Here is a 22,118-nt window from a genome sequence, read left to right on the forward strand (position 1 = left end):
ATATTAAAACAAAAATTTGTTTTTCCTAGGTTTATTAGGTTTTATTGTTTACGTCATTAATAATAATAATTCTTTTAATTTATTAAAAATACTAACTTATTAATTCTCTGAAGAAAAAATTTGCTAATTTGATAACTTTTATCAATTAGATAAATTGAATAATTGTTTAGCAGTACACATTTTAATAACATTTAATTTTGAACAAGAAATAAGTTAAAAACTTTAAGAGAAGTAAAAAAAGAATAAGAATAGATTTTCCTAAAACTTTTCTTAAAGCTTAATTCTTTAATTTAAATTTCAATTCAAAAAATTTTAATTATTGATTTATTTTTTTTTTTAGAATTCAGTATTACTAAAGAAGAATTTTTGTGGTGCTGAAGAATTTCATCGGTCTTTGTTAAACTATAAGCCGAATTGTCTACGGCCGAAAAGAGGACTGTCTGCAACAATTATTACAAGAACTCGTCATTTCATTATTATCTTTTGCTTGTTTATTGTTATGTTTTATCACAAAACAATCTGATTGTTTCTTTTCTTTTTTTTTTATCCAAAAATTGTAAAATGCAAAGGTCAGAGGGCATTTGAGAATTATTAGATTTGTATTTTGTGCATTTGCATTTTGTTAATTTTTAATTTATTTTTGGTATACTTATTATTAATTCCTAACTAATAACTTCTAATCTCTTGAACAATGTCAAATGTCAAATAATAGAATTATCGTCTTCCAGGGATTTAATTTTATTAATTTTAGTTATTAACTGATATGTTAATTGCGATTAGATTAAATTTCAAATTTCAAAAATGCAAAGTTTAAAAGTTTTAAAGTGAGTCATTAGTAAATAATTTGTTAAAAATATAGTTTCTTTTTTCAATATGTTAGTACTACTGTTATTAGTAAATAATATCGCTACCAATTACTTCAATGTCTTTCATTTTATTAAATATCCATTTTTTATATCTAAAATTATTCCTTGCATTGTTTAATTAAAATTTAAAATTCAATCATATCCAGGCTTATTATTATCATTATTATTATTACTATTACTATTATTATTATTATTTTTATTATTAAATGTTATCGCCAGTTTGCTGCTAAATTCTTGTTCATTTGGTTTTATTATTGCTAATTTTTTAATTTTTTTCTCAGGAAAAACGATATAGAAATGAATGATTTGATAATCACTTATATTTGTTGAAAATATTGCACCTCAAAACATTTCGATAATTAAAAAGTTATATTAAATTTATTCTTAAAGTTCAAAAATTTCTAAAAATATTTTTTTATTTGTTTTTTAGCAATAATAATTCAATTTCATTTTCTTTTCATAATTTTCTATTCGAAAATGTTTAACTTTTTCCTAATTTTAAATCAATTTTTTTCTCATAAACTACTGAATATGCGTAAAAATTTTTGTCTGTTGAAATGATAATTTTTTCCTTTTTTTTTTAATATGTCCTATTTAATTAGTAAATTTGAAATTGATTTAAATATGTATTTATTCGGGTCATATGTGTTACATTTTTGCGCTTATTATTACATATTAACAAATAAAAATATATAATGATTAAACTTTATTAACGCAAATTAATTATTTCCATTTCAAATTTAAATGCTTTATAAAAAAACAAGCAAAAGTTATTTCGAAAAAAAAAATGAATAATATAATTTTATCAGCGATGTATACAATCTCGTGATTCTTTCTCGAAAATAATTTGCATATTAATAGTACCAATATCAAAGAATTTCTCCACTTGTGTACCACTACTCACATATGATGATGGTATTTCAAATGCTATTTTTCGTTGACAAGGCTAAAATGATAATTGATATGATATGAAATAATCATTAATTGAAATTATCATTATTATATTACCGCAAAAAAAAAAGAAAGAAATTAGCAAAGATTTTTAAGTGAAAGATTTAAAAATTAAGAAAAATAATAATAATAATAATAATAATAGTAGAAAAAATTTATATTACAATTAGAAATTTTATTAAATTAAAAAAATCATATAGCTTACCATTATCTGATCATCACAATCATGATAAATCTTGAGAATAGGATTGATAGTAGTGATCTCACTGGTATGACCACTCAATTCGAAATAACCCTGAGCATTTGTCCTTCCTTCTTGTAGTAAATCATCAATGTCTATTGCTAAAGATTAATTAATAGAGAGTGTAATAATAATAATAGTAATTCATCCTTTCCTTTTTACCTATTATTTTTGATCTCTGAGACTAATATAAAATTATTTACAAACAAATAAATTAGTTAAATTCAATATGATTAAAATGATTAACTGAATATATTGCGATTAACTGAATATACTCATGTAATGCAATTAATATTTTACAAATGATGAAAAGAAATTGAAAAACAAAAGTTATTTTCGATCAAATATCACTGATATGGTTAGAATGGTAGAATTATCAAATCAAATATCACTGATATGGTTAGAATGGTAGAATTATCAAATCAAATATCACTGATATGGTTAGAATGGTAGAATTATCAAATCAAATATCACTGATATGGTTAGAATGGTAGAATTATCAAATCAAATATCACTGATATGGTTAGAATGGTAGAATTATCAAATCAAATATCACTGATATGGTTAGAATGGTAGAATTATCAAATCAAATATCACTGATATGGTTAGAATGGTAGAATTATCAAATCAAATATCACTGATATGGTTAGAATGGATGACTCTTTTAAATAGTCATTTCGTTTTTGCAAGAAAAAAGTGAAGAAGTTCATCAATAAATTAAATGAATTTAAAGGAATAGAATTTTAATACTAAACAAACCGTCTTCATCCCATAATTTTACTTTAGTATTTGCTAAGGGTAAATCACCGCACATCAAAATACCTCGAACGCCAGCACTTTGTGTTCGAAATCCATTTACTGAACACAATGTTATTGACAATGCAAGAAAAACAAACATTTGTAAATCTGAAATAAATATTATTACAAACTTCTTATCATCAAATTTTATCATTTCCATCAAACATAGCAATTATTTATCATTTTAGTAGTAATATCCTCAAATTAATGTTCTATCTAATTAATCTTCTAGTTAATTAAACTAATTGATATGTTACTTTATGATTAGTGATTAATTGTTTCTTCTTATCATTCTATTTCAAAATAGAATGATAGGATAACAAATGCATTTACTTGTGATTGTGCAAGAAAAAAAAAATAATAGCATTTAAATTAACAAATATTTGGAAAAAAATTAAACAGATTTCAGCATTTTTTTTTTTGATTTCTGTATTTAAAATTAACCAATTTCTGTTTTTTTTCTTTGTTAAACTTTTTTTTTCTTAAAAACTGCTATTTTTAATTTCAATATCAATTCAATAAAGCTATGTGTGGAAAAATTGAAAGTTTCTGAATGAATTTTTTGTATAATTCAAAAGTTTTTAATTGTAAAAAATTTTAACACAAATAATCTTTCTCTAAAATATTTGGTAAAAAGAAAAGAAACACTTAATCTATATAAAATATTATTAAACATTTAATCTTAGAATATTATTTTGTTGAAAAATTGATTTCACATATATTTAATCACATATTCATTTCTTTCATATATTGCGTAAAAATTTCAAATAAAAGAAAAGAAAATGACAAAATCAGTTTAATCAAAAATTTTTTTAAAGATTAAAAAAAACCAAAATCAAAATGTGTAAATTCAACTTACTCTATTAATCATTAACATTTATCACTAAAAGTGTAACTAAATATATTATCAAATTGTGTCTATCATTCTTCCTTCTAATATTTGAATAAAGTATTTCCCTAACAAATTGTCAATATGTCAAGTTAAGAATGTATTTTCATTACTTTATGATATGTCTCATCAGAACCAGTTTTTAAATTTCAACATATTATTGATATGTTAACACTAACAATTTTATCATCGATCACTCTTAACTTTCTCTCTTATCAACAATATCAAATTCATTCTTTTTAGAAGAAAAAGACTAATAAACAAAAAATATGAATGAGTTAAAATGAATGATACATTCAAATGGGATATTTTACATTAAATATTATTAATATTAACTTTTGTTTTAAAATGTTATTTCTTAATTTAATGTTGTGTTAGATGCATTCTTCACAATGTAAAACAAATCAAAAAATTGAAATGTTTAAGAAGACAGTTTATTAAGCAATTTTTTATTAATTCCATTTCAAATACAGTGCATCATCATTCGTACAAACATTCATGTCAGAAAATTTGGAATGAATTTTAATCATTGCAAGTAAACTTTATAGCACACATTAAAATACAATCATGCTTTACAAAAGTTTTCAGTAAATTTAAGAAAAAACACGAAATTCAGACATTCTCAGTCTTATTCTTTTTTTTTAAAAAAAAAAAAATAGAAATTTATATTAAAAAATAGAATGAAAATTTCGAAAAAAATAAGGCCGAAGAAAACATTATGATATTTATAAAGCTTTTCTGGAATCAATTTTGGACAAAATAAATAAAATTCTACTATTACTAGAACCAGAATTTTCGGAAAAATTAGTCCCAGAATGATTAATCTTGATGAAACCATTGTACACCTGACAAAATAAAGTGTAATAAAGTTTTCTATTAGTGACATAATAATAAAATTTATAACACAAAAAATAAAAATTAAAAATAAAAAAATAAAAAATTTATATTCTTAATATAAACTCTGCTTAATTTCGAAACTATTCTCTTGTCTATTAGAATTTGAAAAAGAAATGAGAAAGCAATGCAGTATATAAAGAGAAAATTATAAATTTATTTATGTTTTCTTCGAATTTCTTATTCCAGGATACCATTCCTCATCCGACGACTCCTTCGAACTGTTTTGTTTTCGGAGCGGAATCTTTGCTTAAACATAAATCAAATAAAACCATTTCATTTTTACTGCTTTTCACTCTCATTTCAAAGGAAAGATTGAGGTATAATAACATATATATAACATACGATGCATATCCTTCATTATTACAAATTCCTTTAGTTTTTTACGAAAGAAAGGAATAATGTTTTGGTATATTCAATTCTAATTCATAAAATTCTAATTCAATTAAAAAATAAGACTAATTGGACAATTAAAATTAATAAATACACGAGAAAGTAATTATACGTACTTGAAGACTGTTTTCCATTAGTTCGCACATTATATCGTTTATTTTGTGAACTGTATCGCCCTCAAAATGCTTCTAATTAATTATACTTTTTAAAAATTTAGTTTTTACATTTAATTTAAGCTAATAACAAGTCTTCAGTGGCATCTAAACACCAATAATGTAAAATACAAATAAAACAAATTGATAAGGAATCAGTCAGTCTTATAAGTAATCACACATGTTTTTACCTTAAATATGTTTAATTTAGACAAAATTTTTTTTCACCCACAGCTATTAGTGATAGAAGCAAAGCAAAAGCACGAAAGTAATAAAACGAATATCTAAAACCTTTCTTCCGCGGTGAATGTTCCATAATATTGTTGCTAACTTTCTCTTTACTACTGAACCAGAATCGATTGGTAAATCTGTTTCGTTTGCGAGATATATCTAAACTTTTTTTTTTAATTTGATATTAAACTGCTATAAGAAAAGATCACGTTTTGCCAGAAGAAAAATTATTCAAAATTTACTGGTGCTGCTAAAAAAGCATTTACAACTTATTCATATGGAATATAATTTCAGTAACTGTTTAAGGGTCTAATTTTCAGTTCATTGTTGATACAAAAAGAAAAAAAGTACACTATTTTCATGCATAACAAAAATTTTTGGTATTGTGCACTGATGTTTGCTTAATTTATTTAAATAGTACTTTTACATTTTAAATTTGTTACCTTATCATATATAAACTTCAAAGATGGTTTCCTATAAAAGAATCATCGATTTTTTACATTTCATATTTACGTTTTCTTACAAAACTATGTAAAATACACTCGAAAAAAGCAAACTTTTTTTCATTTAATTCTCCAATTTAAACTCTTCTCTGTATTATTCAAATAGCTCTAAATCACCTAACAAAGTTAAGAGAAATATATATAAAAATATGCTTCTATCTTAATAGTTTCACTAGTTTCAACACTACATCACTTATCATTATATCCGTATTTAATCACAAAAAAATGAGACCTTTTTTTCTAGATTTGGAGATAGAAATTTCTGCAAATGTTCCATTTTCAGCTGTTTCATCCGTAGTATCCGAATAATCAGATCTCATTAAGTATTCATCTCCATCGTCTAGTGCTGCTAAAATATTTCAGTTAAATATTGCTCCTGAAAAAAAAAAGCGCACTTGTCCTGTTATACAAAAACAACTCACGTGATTCGCTATCTTCCGATTCGCTATCATCTGCACTGCAAATATTATCAAGATTCTTATTTCTAGAAGTACCATTTTCATAAATGCGACGATACTGAAAATGCATTAAACAATAAGATATCACAATCTACGATATCATAAGCGGATCAATAAATGTTCGTTTATCAACTGCAGAATGTGGATAGAATTGGTTAGCAGATTTCTTACTTTATATTCAAATCCACAACAATTACAAGTATATTCTTTATATAGTCAGCAAAATTAAATTCCGTCATTGTTAACAAAGTTAAAAATTCAAAACCCACCACTAATTTTGTCAATTAATTCAAATCACTGTAAAGCCATAAAAATGTAACCCATTAAAGTTTAAAACATTTTAATAGTATTTATGATTGATTGTCATTCACAACGGCGTTCCCCTATTTAATTTAACTTGATACCACTACATGTGAGACTTTTTAAAGAAAGTTTGACATGCATAATCCCATATTATCCTGCTTAATTCATCAGCTAGTTAGGCATTTACTTACTGACAAAGATTTTCAAAAAACAAAAATTTCATTTCTTCCTTTTGAACAAAAGTTTTTCTTAAACAAGCAAAGGTTTGAGTCTAATCAAAAGATAGCTTAAAATATGATTTATATCATAAGTGTTCTATAGAAGGACCATAACGTATCTTAATCTAAAGTTTTTTAGACGCTCATGGTTCAAGAGTAAATTGATTTTTTAAAGATCAGTCCAGTTTCCTATTTGGGATGAAACGAAGATATGGAAGCATACATTGTGGAGTAAACATGTATGTATATGAAGAAAAAAGATAAGAAAAAGTATTGTATAAAAACAATAAAAACTGCATACTGATATATGAGAAAAAATCTTGTAAATCAATCAGTGATAGAAATACAAGAATGGATGAATTAAGATAAATGATTGGTACTTAAAAGAACGTATTTCTCTGAACCAACCTTGAGATCTTTACAGTCATCTGGCGCAAGCTCTGCTTCTAATGTACAGTTTGGTAAAAGATTTTGGACATATGTAAAGTGTTCAGCAGAAAGTGCACCCAAAACTCGACCATCCAAAATTAGCTTCTTTAACTGTTTTCGTAAAATAGGATGGATACTTTCAACTGCATTACATATTCGACTCGATAAGCCTAGTATCTTTGTTTCAGGGACTGAAAAAGAGACATGAACTTGTATCTTTCATTTTGAAATGACAATTATTCAACGAAAATCTTCTACCAGTTGGTGAAAGTATATTGAAAAGGAAAAAAGATCTCTACCTATATACACCGACATTATTTTAAAACTTTATATAATATTTAATGAACTGCAATTCAAGATTGACTCACCGCAACATACAATTCCCAAAGTTTCCAATCGAATAGGAATGCAATTCATGCCGTCCTCGCCTGTTATCAGTGATAACGTTTCGAAAAATTCAAAAAAGTACCTAGAACATTAAATGTTAGCAGCGAATACATATTCAACACGTAGTTTTCTTATGTTTAAAGAGAACCGCTTTCTGACTTAGCAAAATAGCATTTTTATAGGCGCTAAACTCTTCTTCCAATAGAACTATTCATTGGGAAAAATTTCATTCTGGAAGATGGACCGCAAAGTATAAAATATGAAAAAAATTACTTCTTAAATTATTTTGATCTATAGAATGAATATTTGGTTGATAACCTAATGAATATATATCAAACGACTTTTCAACTGAAATCATTGGATAAAAAAAACACAAAAACTTGCGGTGCATTAGTTCGAAATACGACTATCCTAAGGTTTTCTTTTAACTGCATGAAAACTCGGAAGAATTCCATAACGTTTTGAACTGTCTCACGTTCGTTATGTGGAAGACCACATAATGTCACATAAACTTCTTCAAGCTCAGATGTTAAAGAATAAAAAGTCACATTTGGAACCTAGAAGTAAAAACTAGATTCAGAACCAATTTATTTCTGTAAGAATGAGATTTTTCTCTAAACTTAAGTAAACACAAAAAAAGTGCATTTATCATTTTTCAAACTGATGTACGTCAAAATTAAAATTACAATACAAAAAATATGAAAACGTACATGAAATGTCAAGCAGTTCAGAGTTATCTCAAAAACAGCCAAATAGCGCAAAAATAGAGTATTATCAGTTGTCGATCGTGGCCTATAAAAATGCAAATTATCACAAATTTCAAAAATAAAAAAAAAATCGCAAAAAGTATTAATGTGTTATAATTAACAAGGTACCGAACATCATGTTTTCATAAATACAGAAAATTGATTCCTAAGAAGTGTAGACCATAAATTTTGCCCCTAAAAGTGCAGAGAAAAAATACCATCTATAAAATTTCTTCATACTTCTGCCAGCAGCTGTAAAATGGAGACGCAAAATTTTGGGAAAGAATTTCGCCATAGAAAGATTAAATAAATGTACAACTCGTTCTTTGCGGTAATAATCGAACATAACATGAATTTCAACTTCCTCCGCAAACTGAAATGCAAATTTTTAGTTTTGCTAGGATATATGCTAAAAAAAGAAAGTATTTTATATCAAATGATTTTTCTAACAGAAAATGTAAGCTCAACCAGTACTGTTGAGAACAAAAAATAAAAATAGTTATTTTTTATATTGACCAGAACTCAAAACAATCATTTCTATATAATGACTATTTCTAAAACAAAATAATTCTTTTTTGAAATACATTGCCATTATAAATTAGTCCATTAGGAAAATGGAAAATACGAAGCATAAACCACTGATCATTTTGGTAACAACTTTTCAATTCCCACACCATACTTTGCTTCAAACGTAAAGAACTGATAAATCAAATTTTTTCTGTTCATTTTTTTGACTTTTCTTACAGACAAGTAGCGAGATCAAAACTTTCAAAGCTTTAATGATAACTCTTTTCCTAAAAACAGACATTATTAAAAAGATAAATCTGTCATATCTGTCTTTACAAGTATTACAAAAACTTGATGTCTCAATATAACATTCTTCACCAGTGATAGTTTGAAGTCGCTAAAGAAAAATAAATCCATTAAAACACCAAACCGCTCCGCATCCATTATCGTTGTATTTATTGCTTTCCAAAATCTGCACAACACTTCCGTACGATATGCGATTTGGTTTTATATTTGCGCAGATTTCCTTTGGAAATCCAATACTGAACTTCTTTTTTGGTGTCGCCAAATTCAACAAGCTGTGTTGATACTGAAACAAACAGTTAAAAGCAACTATAATAAATTGATACTTTTCTCATATCATTAAACATCCATTTAACACATAAAAAACATTTTCCTTATAGAAGAAATTATATCGATCCAAATTAAGATAAATGGAAAAAATAAAACCAATTGTCTTTTTGCGATTAGTTCAAAACCAATAATGACATGTACGAAGCATCAGTAATTTAGTATAAGAAAATTATGGATATTAAGAAGTATCAAAACTATAGAGTCAAAAACGAAAAATTACCAAAGCAGGCGGAATATTCAGGATGATTGTATTGGCTGTAGTCACTGCCACCGGGACATGAAATTTTTCAGATGGTAGTTGAGCCGGAACTGAAACTAATCTTTATAAATATAATAGTTCAGATATAATTTAAACTAGAAAAACCACTAATTTCGTGATTGCTAATTGAAAAATAACTTCCATTTTCTATTCTTTCCCCTTTCCTCATCTTTGCAAATTTCCATTCATTCTTTGTGAACATAACTCCACAGCAAATCATTGCAAACGGAAGAATCTTTTAAGAGACTTATAATTCTATACGACAAAGCGGGCTGTTGAAATTGTGAAAAAGAAAAAAAAAACCTTTATCAAACCAATTTCTTACAGAATATTCTTCGAAGTGCAAGATCGCATGAGCAAACGACAGAGCAACGTAATCAAGATACACCTTCTTTGTAGATGGTTTCACGGGGATCCAAACCCGATCGCCAATTCCTTCCTCCTGAATATAGACTCACATTAAATATTTGCAAAATCAAAAGTTCCAGCAAATTTTACAATATACAAATTTCCCACTTAAGTAGACAGCTAGTGGTAGTCCAAATTCAATGAACAGTGCAAATTCAATTAAATCTAATTCAAAAAATATTTCCAACACCTGATCTAAACCAGTAAGAGCTGACTGTGCTAAAGAAGTGGATAATGAAAGCGTCTTTTGAGCTATATACTGTGAGGTAGATATACCGCAGAAAGATTTAGGATCATCACAATCATCACAAATAGGATGTTCTAGTGTCAAAGAAACAGTCCCTTGCTTCCTTTTCTCGTTATCTTCTAATTTTCTGAAAAAATACTTTCTACATGAACTGAATTCTTTAAAAATAACATTTAAGAAAACAAAGACACCTCATTCCGTTGCTGCCTAAATTATACAGTGTTAGATAAAACTATTAACTTTTTAGAATAAGATAATGTCACTGATAAAAAATCGCGCTATGAAATATTCTCAAAAAAGCCATAAAAATAATGTTAACAAAAGTGTAATCCTGAAACTGTGTTATCTCAAACATAGATACAGAAGAATACTTATAAACCTATCAGATCTTAAACGACAAAATTTGTGGTGAAAATGGGTAAAGGAATGCACACTGATGATCTCGACAAAAATTTCAAAAAGTATAAAGATATTTTCATTCAAATTGCTAAATTGAAATTCAGTGATTGGAAATCTTGTAAATTTACCTCGAATTTATATCGACATCAAAACCAAATCGCGTGAAGAACTGATCGAAAAATATCTGATCATACTTAGTTATATGCAGTACCTACAGCAGCAAACTATTAAACTAGTAACTCAATAACAAATAAAAATTTCCAAAAAGAGTTGAGTTTGATTAAATTACCAATCGCTTTAAAGAGTTGACAGATCCCAAATAAACTAATGCACGAAGGTCGCAATTGAGCCATGTAAAGTCTTCCAAATTTTTTAGTTTTGGAAACAGTTCCCTTAAATTCCATTTTTTAGACGGTCCCTATAAAAATACAGTTAAAGATCAGGAAATTAGCAGTTTCAAGAGTCTTCACCAGAGAATGATAAATAGATAATTTCGTATCCAAAATCATTTGTGCCAGCTAAAGTTTAAGGACGAACATTATATATAGATCCTTTGTTCTTTTTTTTTTTTAAAAAAAAAAAAATCATTTTAAAAACACTGAAACAAAGATCACTTGAAACGAGGTCAAAGGCAACAATTAAATTTTTTGAGAAGGGTAAAAACAGCAATCAAAACATTGCTCACTCACCTTTGGTATCATAGTTCCAAGATCTAAAACCGTAAGATATTCTGCACGAGTCATGGCTACTTCAGCAACTGTTTTTTCGCGCAATATACCACACCAACTTCGCAAAGCTAACAAATCTTTCATATCGAATAATATTTGACGCATAAATGCGTCAAAACTTTTCCGTGCTGTAGATGTTTCACCCCAACAACAATTGTAGCACAACATTAGCTGCAAAAATTTTTTTCTGATCCCAGCTTTCTTCATCACTTCAAATTTTCCTTAAATTAATTATTTATTAATAATTCATATACCTTCTCGACATCCAGCAATCCAAGGTCAGTTAATGAAGAAATGTTAGCATCAGCCCAATGTAAAAAAGATATAATCCGAATGAAAACAAACTGGAAATCATTCTCGACTGCATCGTTGTAATTATTCCACAAAGCTCGAATTTCACGAAAATAACTCTGAAAATGTGGATTATGAATAATTTTAGTATTAAGGAAAATATTCGCAAGAAAAGATTTCTTTTCATTTAGATTATTGTTCAAATATTTGAATTATTATACTAAAATCATCGATCATTTACTATATCTCTAACATTAGATCTGAAACAGGCATAACTTCTCAATATAAACATACTGGAACAGCTATTTCACGAGCAATGTCCAACATTTCGAGACCACCATTTTTACCACGTCGGCATAATTCGTTTCCTGAAAAAAAAAAAAAAATAAAAGCTAAAATTATTAAATTTAGGATGACTATAACGCAAAAACGCTTAAAAGTTACAAAACATACGTATAGCAAGATAGAGATTCATATTTCGCAATGCTTGCAGCTTAGCAAGTGGTCGTAACAAATCGAATCCGATATAAAGATAGAGCTCCCAAGGAATGAACAAACCATTTGGATCAAAGACAATTTTAAAATTATTAGCAATTCCTGAAACATATAAGCATAAAATCAATTCAATAAATAGCTGCGACAAATAATTAAGAACCATTCGCAGTGAGAAAACATAAGAAATAAGCAATTTTTAAAAAGAATCACTTGTTCAAATTCCGTTTTCTTCTAATCATACATAATATTGTAAAAATGTGAGTTTATGAAAACATCTAAGACGATTACATCTCTCGGGTTTTTTTTTTTTTTTTTTTTTTTTGTAATTTATTTTCCATAAATTTCCTTCAAAATCTGAGCAAGATTATAAAATGCGGAAAAAATTCATCAGATAATGAGAAATTTCAAAAATCTCAACCTAATATACAAGTCCACATTTTGTTAATCACATACTTGTTTTATTATAAAATATCTAAAAAAGATACCCGTTGTACTGCAACACTGTTGATTCGAAAGTTGAAGCAAACTTCTTTCTTTTTCTTGATTAAAGTAAGATTCATGTGACTTCTTTTCTTCTCCTTGTATACAGTATAACAACTTATTATCCGAAATATTCTGTAAACTTTAAAACTATTAAAATTTTTAAGGGATAGAACTAAAATAATAACCATTGCAATTAGTTCTGGTATTCATCAAAGTTTTATTGCAAATACCTTTTGATTGCATTTACATGAAATTTTAATCAATACAAACTTGTAAAGCAGCACTGTTGGGAGGGAACTGATTAAGTACAACAATATCGATGTCTTCAGATAATTCTGGAATTGAACTCGATGATGACGCTTCTCCAAGCATTTTTTTTCTCGATATTTTTTGAAGGATACGGACCAGAATTCTTAAATAGAACTAAGACTGAATTATTTTTGAAGTACCAAGAAGACTTCGTCATATATAAATTATATCCAATGGAATTTCTCGAAATTACAAAACATAAGCGATGAAAAGGTATATAAAGAGGAACTAAACATCAAATTATTATAAGTTTCATAATAAAATGGCAGAATCGTTATTTACAATTAAAATTTTACAAAAATTATTGCATATGGAACTCAATGTCGTGCAAAAATTACTGCTTAGTGAAAAAAAAATACCTCAAATGTTTTGAAGACTTTAATTTACATCAAGTTCCACTGAATTCCTTGCCGAACACCGAATACTTGATCACTGAAGCACAGAATGGCATCCTGAACACTGCCGTAGCTATCGGCGATTTCAGTCATCCCAAACAGTTTGGTGACCTATGACACCGAACACCTGATGGCTTGTTTTGCCTGAAAGTTTAAATTTAAAAGATATCACGTGAAAATCACAATATGTCATTTAGTCTAATATAATTACGCTTGACAACGTAAAAATTCAAAAAGTCTCTGGAATGCTTATCATGCACAATGAACTACAAAATAAGGTATTCAGCAATACAGACTATAAACAATTCTTTTAATTGAATTGAAATCATTAATACAACTGATGAAGTGCAAAATTGTATAATTTTTTCTTCTTAAAAAAAAAGATTATTACAGAATGGAAAAACCAATAAAACTATTTTTATGGAAGATCCGAGAAAAAGTTAGAATATTCATATATATCAAAGGAGAATATGAATAATATCTGCCTTGGAATCTTTCATAGCTTAGTTTAGAGTTAAAAGATAATGAATGCTACTTATTTCGGTTTGAATAAAACTTAACAGTATGAAGACTAACAATATCAACACTGTCACATTAAGTGATATCAACACTGTCACATTGAGTGATATCATCACTGTCACGTTAATTTATCATTGTATATTCTATAAAATGACACGCACCATAATTAAAAAGCCAAGAGCCTAGGAACACTAATGTGCCCATTAAAAAAATGTTTTGTTGAAACTCTAAACGGGACGACTGGCACTTTGCGGTTAACTATTATTGCGAAGTTCCATGAAGTTAAAAGATTTAAATTCCATTCCATTTATCGCCGATTATTTGTTCCATCTTCAATTATCGATTTTTGCCATTGACCTTTTATAGTATCAATTGATTTAGCAAGTTATTAAATCTTTTGAGATCTGAGATAAGTACACAAAGATGATAAAATGTCGTTTTTTTTTCTTTTTTACGAAGTTTCAAAGTTAAACTTATATTATTGATATTATTTCAGACTAAATTTGATGATGTAAATAATGTTCAGTGAGCAGTATATTCTTGTACCATTGACAGAGAAGAAAAATCTTTGTTCCGAATGTATCGAATTATTAAATCAAGTTAGTTTGTTTTTAAATTTCATTCAAATTTCTTCACATTTCGTTTTCATGAAAATTTAAGATGAAATGTAACGTCAGGAATGGCCACGAAGTGTAGGTGCACGTGAGAATACATTACGTAAATCGCTTAATTCATCACCTCCGATGTCATTTATTATGGTTGATAAAAAAACTAATGAATTGGTGGGTCATGCTAGATTATGTCCACTTTTGGCAGTATCGCAAAGTTGTTGGATTGAATCCGTTATTATTGATAGCAATTTAAGAGGTAAAGGTTTGGGATGTTGGCTAATGGCACAGCTAGAAGATGAAGCCAGGAAGTTCGGATTCAAGAAAGTAAGTTACATTTATGATTACTTTTAAGTTTCAAAAATTTCATTCTCAGCAAATTATAAGTAGTGATAGTGCTGTGAAGTAGTTTTGCACAGAAACATTGCTGTTTGCGGGAAATTTGCATAAAATAATGTCAATATTTAAATTTCTTTTAGGCTTATTTATCCAGTGAAAATAGACAGGCATTTTATGCAAAATGTGGTTATGCAACTTGTGAACCAGTGCTTAATGTTGGTGCTAATGCGGCCTTGTTTGAAAGATTCAATTTGGGAGGATATTTCTCTTCAGCTGTTGATGGATCTACCTCTAATGTATGTTGAATGTTTTTGATTTAGATTCATTTTCAGTCTGGGATGATTTTTTAGGACAAGTTTTTGTCAATTTCATTTATAGAATTTCACTTCTTTTCTTGATAACTTTTCTGCATAGGAACTTATTTAGAATGTCGAAAATGTAACTGAATCACTTCAAAATATGCAATTAGTCTCTTAGCATCTGTAATCATATCATTCTTAGCAGGGTGATTGGCATAGCTAATTTGAATTTGTTGATATATCTTCAAAATACAAAAGTGCAAATTTAATTTGAATTTTTAAGCAACTAACCATTTTCGAAAACCTCGATTTAATGACGGTATAAAATCACTGTTTTTACTACTCATTCTTTAAGTATTATAAATTTTACGAAATTAAATGTATTAGTTTAGTAAGAACCAAATTTTTTGCAGGAACGAATTACTCGAATTAATTCATCGAAACCTAGTAATTCCTGTGTATCTGCTCTTCCATCCGAAAAAAGCTTATTATTCCCACCACCAGCTCCTCCTCCTCCTCCTCCTCCTTTCGGAATATCAGTATTATCATCCGGTGAAGCATCAAAATTTGATGGCAAAAAAGTTCATTATATGTTTAAAATACTTTAGTATTTTTAAATACATTGTTTTCATTGATACCTTAGTAGCTTAATGGTTCTGTTTGTGTCTTTCTTACATTTGCTCATCATTTATTTTATCATTTGATGTCCTTTTGCTGTTGTACACTTAGTGATACTTATAAAATTACAATTTTTTTTTTATATGGTGCTGAATTATTGCAAAAATTTTTCCTTTTGCTTTCTACTTAATAAATTTTTCTTAGTTTCATTTTTCATGCAGCCAGCACTTGAAGTTCTTAAATAGTGATCATTAGAGGAAACTGAGCTTTATTTTACTTATTTAAAAAACATCTGTGCTAAATGAGATGCTAGCAATTATTCAGTTCAGCGAATTTCTTGCTTAATGAGAAGCAATTTTGTACACATATGTTTGGGAAAAAAAAAGAAAATGCTATTCAGTACCAATTGTTAAATCAATTTATTTATATTCGGTTAATATCAATTTAATATTTTCTTCCTGATTGATTGTAAGTGACAAAAAGAACAAATTTTTAGTTTCTTCTGCTGTTTTAGTTTCCAAATATTATCGTTTCTTCGATATAACAACTTTCGAATTTAGCGAGAAAGAGCTTGATTTTTGCTTTTTTTTTTTAAAAAAAAAAGATCTTTTGATCAAATAGAATGTTTCAATTGTTTTAATATTATATTACACTATATTTTACTCATTTAATATATTTTTATTAAGTTTCACACATGAAAAAAAAAGATTTTTTGTTAATCATTATTTCAGTAATCAATTATAAAATGATCTTTTTTCTTCTTAGTAATATGAAAATGTTGAAGAAAAGCTAACGCAATGAACCTGGTTCTATCAATTTGATGATGTTTAGGATCTTTAAGTTAGAGCAAGTGGGCTTAAAGACCCTAAGCTTATATTAGAAAACAGCAATTTCGCGGATATAATTAAATCAGGGAGTAATACAACAAGTGTGGTCGCTGTCCCATCATCGAAAGTGACTTTAAACTACTTTTACATCCATTCTACTACTGCTTAGCAGCATTTAAAAAAATTCTTTTTTTTTTATTTATGGTATTATTGAATTGCTGCCGTGCTTCTATAATAATTTTGTCTTAAAAATAATTCTGTCATTTTTGTAAACATGAGAGAGAGAGAGAGAGAGAGAAATTATCTCTAAGTTTATTAAGAAATTATTAAAATAATGTCAAAATTATTTTATCTGCTGCAAGATATTTTTGTAAAAAAGTGATCAAAAAACAAAAAAGATATATGATATTCTTACATAGTATTTACTTCATTTAAAAACTTTGAAATTGTCAAAAAAAAGAGAAAAACTTTCTTTACTCATAATTTCTTCTGTGTTATTTTCATGCAAATTTTCAGGTAAATATTATTAGATGAGAAATCGGAAAAAAAAAAAAAGAAATCTTTGTCTCTTAAAATGTCTATTATTCCTTGAATGGAAAAGAAAACGAAATTTCATTTCCATTCCACATTTCAGGACGAAATTTCATTTCCATTTCATATTTCAGAATGCTGTAGAATGTTAGGAAAACAAAAAATTTTTACTACAAAAAAGAAAAAAATAAGGTGTATATAAATAAAAAATAAGTATAGAATATCAATCTGTTTTTTTTTTTTTTTTTTTTTTAATTTTCAGCGCATTTCATTAAGAGAATTCACATCGTAAACTATTTATTAATTTAACCTTGATGACCTCAATAAAACATGAAAATATTTAAATTTATGCAATCTAAACAAATATTTAAAATCATTAATGTTTTCTTAGAAATATTTCATTTATCATTGTTGCATGTAAACTTAGTCATTAAGCTCACTCATTAAATTTAACTATTTATTGCAATATTAATTCAAATTGCTCATTTCACTATGAATTTTTCATTTCTATTTTAAAAATTATGCACTTTCATCCTATTATACATTCTGCTCTTTTCATTTTTTTTTTTTTTTAAATTTTTCAGAACTTTAACAAATTTTTGTTTAGTAGTATTTCTATATATTGAAATATTTATTTTGGTTATTGTTTCATGCATGTATTTTCAGATGAAAAAATTTGCTAATTTCGAACTATTCTGTTTGTGTTTTTTTATTTTATTTTACTTTATTTATTGTATTTACTTCACATTTTAATTTATTGTATCTAAAATTTGAAGAAATTTGCAGCTAAACTAAGCCATAAAAATTAATCTCAATCGATTTCTATAATTTGTGAAATTCTAAAATTAAACTAAATTTATAAATTTAATTTTATTAATTTGACAGTAGACGAATATTTATTATAAAAGTGTTATGATGACTGATATTATAAGGCAATTATTAGAGAATATTATGGTTAGAGTGAATTATTTGTTAAGAAAAAATTTGTATTTGCTTATTTAAAATTTTAATTTAGAAAATATTTCTGTGATATAAAAAAAAAAAGAAAAATTGAATTATTTTTATTATAAAATTATTTTAATCCTTCTATCACAACGAAAAACTTTTCAATTTAGAAGAAAGTTTTTTTCTTCTCAACTTTAACCATGTTTTTTGAATAGTTTCTTTTTTTTTTGTTTCAATTTTTTTTTAAAATGGAAAAAAGTAAAACGAATGCTTTTCATCAGACATATAAAGTGTTGAAATGAATTTTTCATGCTCACTTAATAGTAGCAATTTTTTAGTTCAGAAAGAATGTAAATTATAGTACTTTGGCTTAGCTATTAAAATTAAACATTTTTTAACTTTTATTCATTTTCAAAAAAAAAAAAGAAAAAGAAAAAAGTTATGGCTGATAATATCTAATTACAATTATATAGAATTTTTAGAACTTTGATAATTTATACCATTAATAAAATTTGCTTCAACAAATAAAATTGATCATTTCCTATTACACTAATATTTTCGATTAACTAATAAAAATTAACTTATTGATTTTTAAAAACTTACTGTGAAATAAATCATCAAAAAAAAATCTGAATTAACAAGTTAATCATTTATATTAAAAAAAAAATTTTTTTTTTTAAACTAGGAAAGATCAATTCAATCGAATTATTAAAAAATTACAAAGATTGATTCAATTGATCTCATTGCTATTCATTCTCCTTTTTTGCATCTAAAATATTAACATACTAATATTATTATCATCATCATCATCATCATCATCATGTCATCATCACCATCATCATCAGTCATCATCATCATCATCATCATCATTATCAGTCATCATCATCACCATCATCATCAGTCATCATCATCATCATTATCAGTCATCATCATCATCATCATCATCAGTCATTATCGTCATCACCATCATCATCATCATCAATCGTCATCATCATCATCATCATCAGTCATCATCATCATCATTATCAGTCATCGTCATTATCATCATCATCAATTATCAGTTACAAAGATATTTTAAAATATGTTTGTTTACTCAAATTTAAACATGTTTATTTACTCAGATAGCAAAATGCGCTTACTCATCCAATTATTAACCGCGTGACTTTCTGCTGTTATTCCTTCATACTAACATAAAAGCGGAAGAAATTTAAATTTGTAATCGTTATGCATTTAAATGATGTATGAAACTTTATTAGCTCAAAATTTTGGTAATGAAATTTGCCACAAATGTGCTCTAAATTTACAATTGTGTTGCAAAATTTAAAAAAAAATAAACAAATTTCGAATTGTAATTTTGTCATCCTTTACATCAGCAATATTTTATTGTATTTTATAAAAGAAAAAAAATTGAAATTATCAGAATAAAAGAAAAGAAGCTCAAATTATTTTCTTTTATCAAATCTCAAAAAAAAAAAGAAAAGAGAGAGAGGGAAAGAGAAAAAAAGCGAAATCTAATTCATTGTTGTTACAGCACTTCAAATTTTTTTCTCAAGTATTTCGTCTTGATGACATTCTTGTGAAATATTTATTCTGTCAAAGTTTAATCGTTCTCAAAAAATTATCATCCAAAGCAATATGCAGAGAAAGATTTTAATTTAATAATTAATATAATTAAATATTGTTTTGAAATTTATATTTTGGATTAATTTAATTTTAATTAAATCTATGAAATGCATTCATTTTGTTGTTGTAACAAACAATTTTTAGCCTCTTAGCTCAATTAATTCTATCAAAAAAGTTTGCTTTCTCAGTTTAAAGTGAGTTATTGATATGGTAGAATTGATAAGATAATAATAATTCATTCTGTGATCAAAGATTTCATTTGTAATTAGCTTAATATGAATTTTAATCGAAATAACTTGAAAATTGCGAGCTTTATATAGCAAATTATATAATTTGGATGAATGCTTAAATTCTTTCTTATTCCATTTTCATTCCCACTTAATCATTTTTCTCAAACAATTTTTGGAATTGAAAATTGTTAATAATAAGATGATTGTGTTTTATTCTAAAAGATTTCAACAAATGATTCGAAAAAGAAGCAAAGACTTTATTTAGTCTCAGAATTCTTTTTGGATGACATTTTTTTAAAAAAAAGCAGTTTTGAAAAAATTTAAAAAAAAAATTTTTGTCGATGAAAATGTGACAAACACTATAAAGTAAATTATAATGTAATTTATAAGTATTTTATAAATAATTTATATGTAATTAAATAAGTAATTAAGTAAGTTTAAAAATTGTTCACAAATTATTCATACATCCATTTTGTCTTATTAAACTAATTAGTCTAATAATTTTCATTCATTTTGAATAGCAAAAATTTAATGATACAGTATTTTTGATATATTTAATTAATAAATGATCGATTTTACAGTGAAACAAAATCAAAATTTTAATCAATAAGAAACTTTCACTTTTTTATAATTAATTTTGTGAAAAAAACAGAAAAAATAGCATTCGTATATGTATATTAAAAGAAAAAAGCGATTGATATCTGCTAGCAAAATTTTTTTACAATTTAATTTATTTAAATAAATATCTCTTTTTTCTTATTTTTTTGCTAATCATGATTTATTCATTTAGTAAAACTTAAGTTTATGCTTGAGTTATAAAAAATGAATAATTACAGGGTCAATTTTCAATAACTTATAATTATTTTAGATTAAAAAAAATAAATCATTATTACATCGTAGAAAAAAAGAACGCAAAAATTTATGTTCTTAGTTTTGCTGAAAGAATAAAAATTTCTTCATCAATCATAAAAATGAATTTGGTCTTAGAATTAAAAATAATAAAATAATGCTAACACTTTTGAAGCTTTGGTTAAAACTCACTCAACAACAAAAGAAGCATTTCTTGAAATCTAACTGAATGCATTTATCTTTCTTTTCTTTCCTTTTTTGAAAAAAAGATTTTAGTTTAAATTAACTGATCAATCCAAATTAGAATAAAGTTTGGAATAATTATCATTATTAATGCTTATTTAATCTTAGCTATTTTAATTTCAAATTCATATTTCAATCTAATTTTCCAAAACAAATTTTATGCTTGTTATTTTTATAAACTTGTCCAACTTTAGCTTGGCTTGTTTAAGCTTTTTCCTTTGTCTTCTACTCTTAACTAAATCTATTCTTTTAGCCAAATAGAAAAAAAAAAGAAAGAGCTGCTTTATTTCAATCATTTTGAAATTAATTGAAACCGTTCATAGGAGCACTTTTTCTATCACAAATTCATTCCTTACAAAGCTCTTCCAAATTATTGCTATTTATTTAATTGATTTTTGCTTCAATTTTCTTAGCCAATGCATTACTTGGCCAAGGATTTCTTGGCCAAGTAAACAGTATGGTACTATTTGTGTTATTTTGCTCTCAAATTCTGATGCAAGCAAAAATGCTAAAATAAGCCAAGATTTGATAATTATATTCGAAATTCTTCACATTAGTTAATAAATTAAATTCCTATTGTCTTCACGGATATTTTCTTATTATTTATTCAACTTTAAAAGTCAGCAAACTTCAAATTTTGATTAATTTTAAATAAAATTGAAACAACTATTAAAAAAAAAATAAATAAAAATGTATCTGAAAGATATTGGAATTATTGTAAAAATGCCATTTTATATTAAAAACTTTTGAACAATGAAAAAAGAATTAAAATTGTTGCAAAATTTGTTGCAAAAAAAAAAATGAAAGTTTAAAATTAATTTGCAATGTTTAACTGAAAAAAGATTGTTCATATTTCAAATCGATATTTCTACTT

At 26.1% G+C, this 22,118-nt stretch overlaps 3 protein-coding genes across 3 annotated transcripts; 1 reads left to right on the forward strand and 2 right to left on the reverse strand.

Moving 5' to 3' along the window:
• Positions 1 to 1,671: 1,671 nt before the first annotated feature.
• Bma-ttr-33 (Uncharacterized protein) lies at positions 1,672 to 2,956 on the reverse strand (the record flags this gene model as incomplete). The annotated part of the gene is made up of 3 exons (XM_043076486.1): positions 1,672 to 1,812; positions 2,023 to 2,159; positions 2,818 to 2,956. The coding sequence occupies 3 exons, from the start codon at positions 2,954 to 2,956 to the stop codon at positions 1,672 to 1,674; spliced, it is 417 nt and encodes a 138-aa protein (XP_042932420.1).
• Positions 2,957 to 4,799: 1,843 nt separating this feature from the next.
• On the reverse strand, positions 4,800 to 13,281 carry Bm8675 (Uncharacterized protein; the record flags this gene model as incomplete). Its single annotated transcript, XM_043076487.1, has 22 exons — positions 4,800 to 4,888; positions 5,149 to 5,208; positions 5,476 to 5,574; positions 6,151 to 6,267; positions 6,341 to 6,434; positions 7,306 to 7,517; positions 7,695 to 7,795; positions 8,086 to 8,270; positions 8,424 to 8,505; positions 8,678 to 8,832; positions 9,397 to 9,555; positions 9,820 to 9,908; positions 10,162 to 10,300; positions 10,457 to 10,640; positions 11,041 to 11,123; positions 11,202 to 11,330; positions 11,602 to 11,811; positions 11,895 to 12,050; positions 12,226 to 12,299; positions 12,385 to 12,528; positions 12,912 to 13,041; positions 13,180 to 13,281. 22 exons carry the CDS (start codon positions 13,279 to 13,281, stop codon positions 4,800 to 4,802), a joined length of 2,793 nt encoding a protein of 930 aa, XP_042932421.1.
• A 1,369-nt stretch (positions 13,282 to 14,650) lies between these two features.
• Positions 14,651 to 15,986, forward strand: Bm2986 (acetyltransferase, GNAT family protein; the record flags this gene model as incomplete). Its single annotated transcript, XM_001896150.2, has 4 exons — positions 14,651 to 14,731; positions 14,810 to 15,067; positions 15,220 to 15,375; positions 15,792 to 15,986. 4 exons carry the CDS (start codon positions 14,651 to 14,653, stop codon positions 15,984 to 15,986), a joined length of 690 nt encoding a protein of 229 aa, XP_001896185.2.
• Positions 15,987 to 22,118: the final 6,132 nt, after the last annotated feature.

Source organism: Brugia malayi (assembly GCF_000002995.4).
Source record: "Brugia malayi strain FR3 genome assembly, contig: Bm_v4_Chr1_scaffold_001, whole genome shotgun sequence".
In the NCBI taxonomy this organism is placed as follows: Eukaryota; Metazoa; Nematoda; class Chromadorea; order Rhabditida; family Onchocercidae; genus Brugia; species Brugia malayi.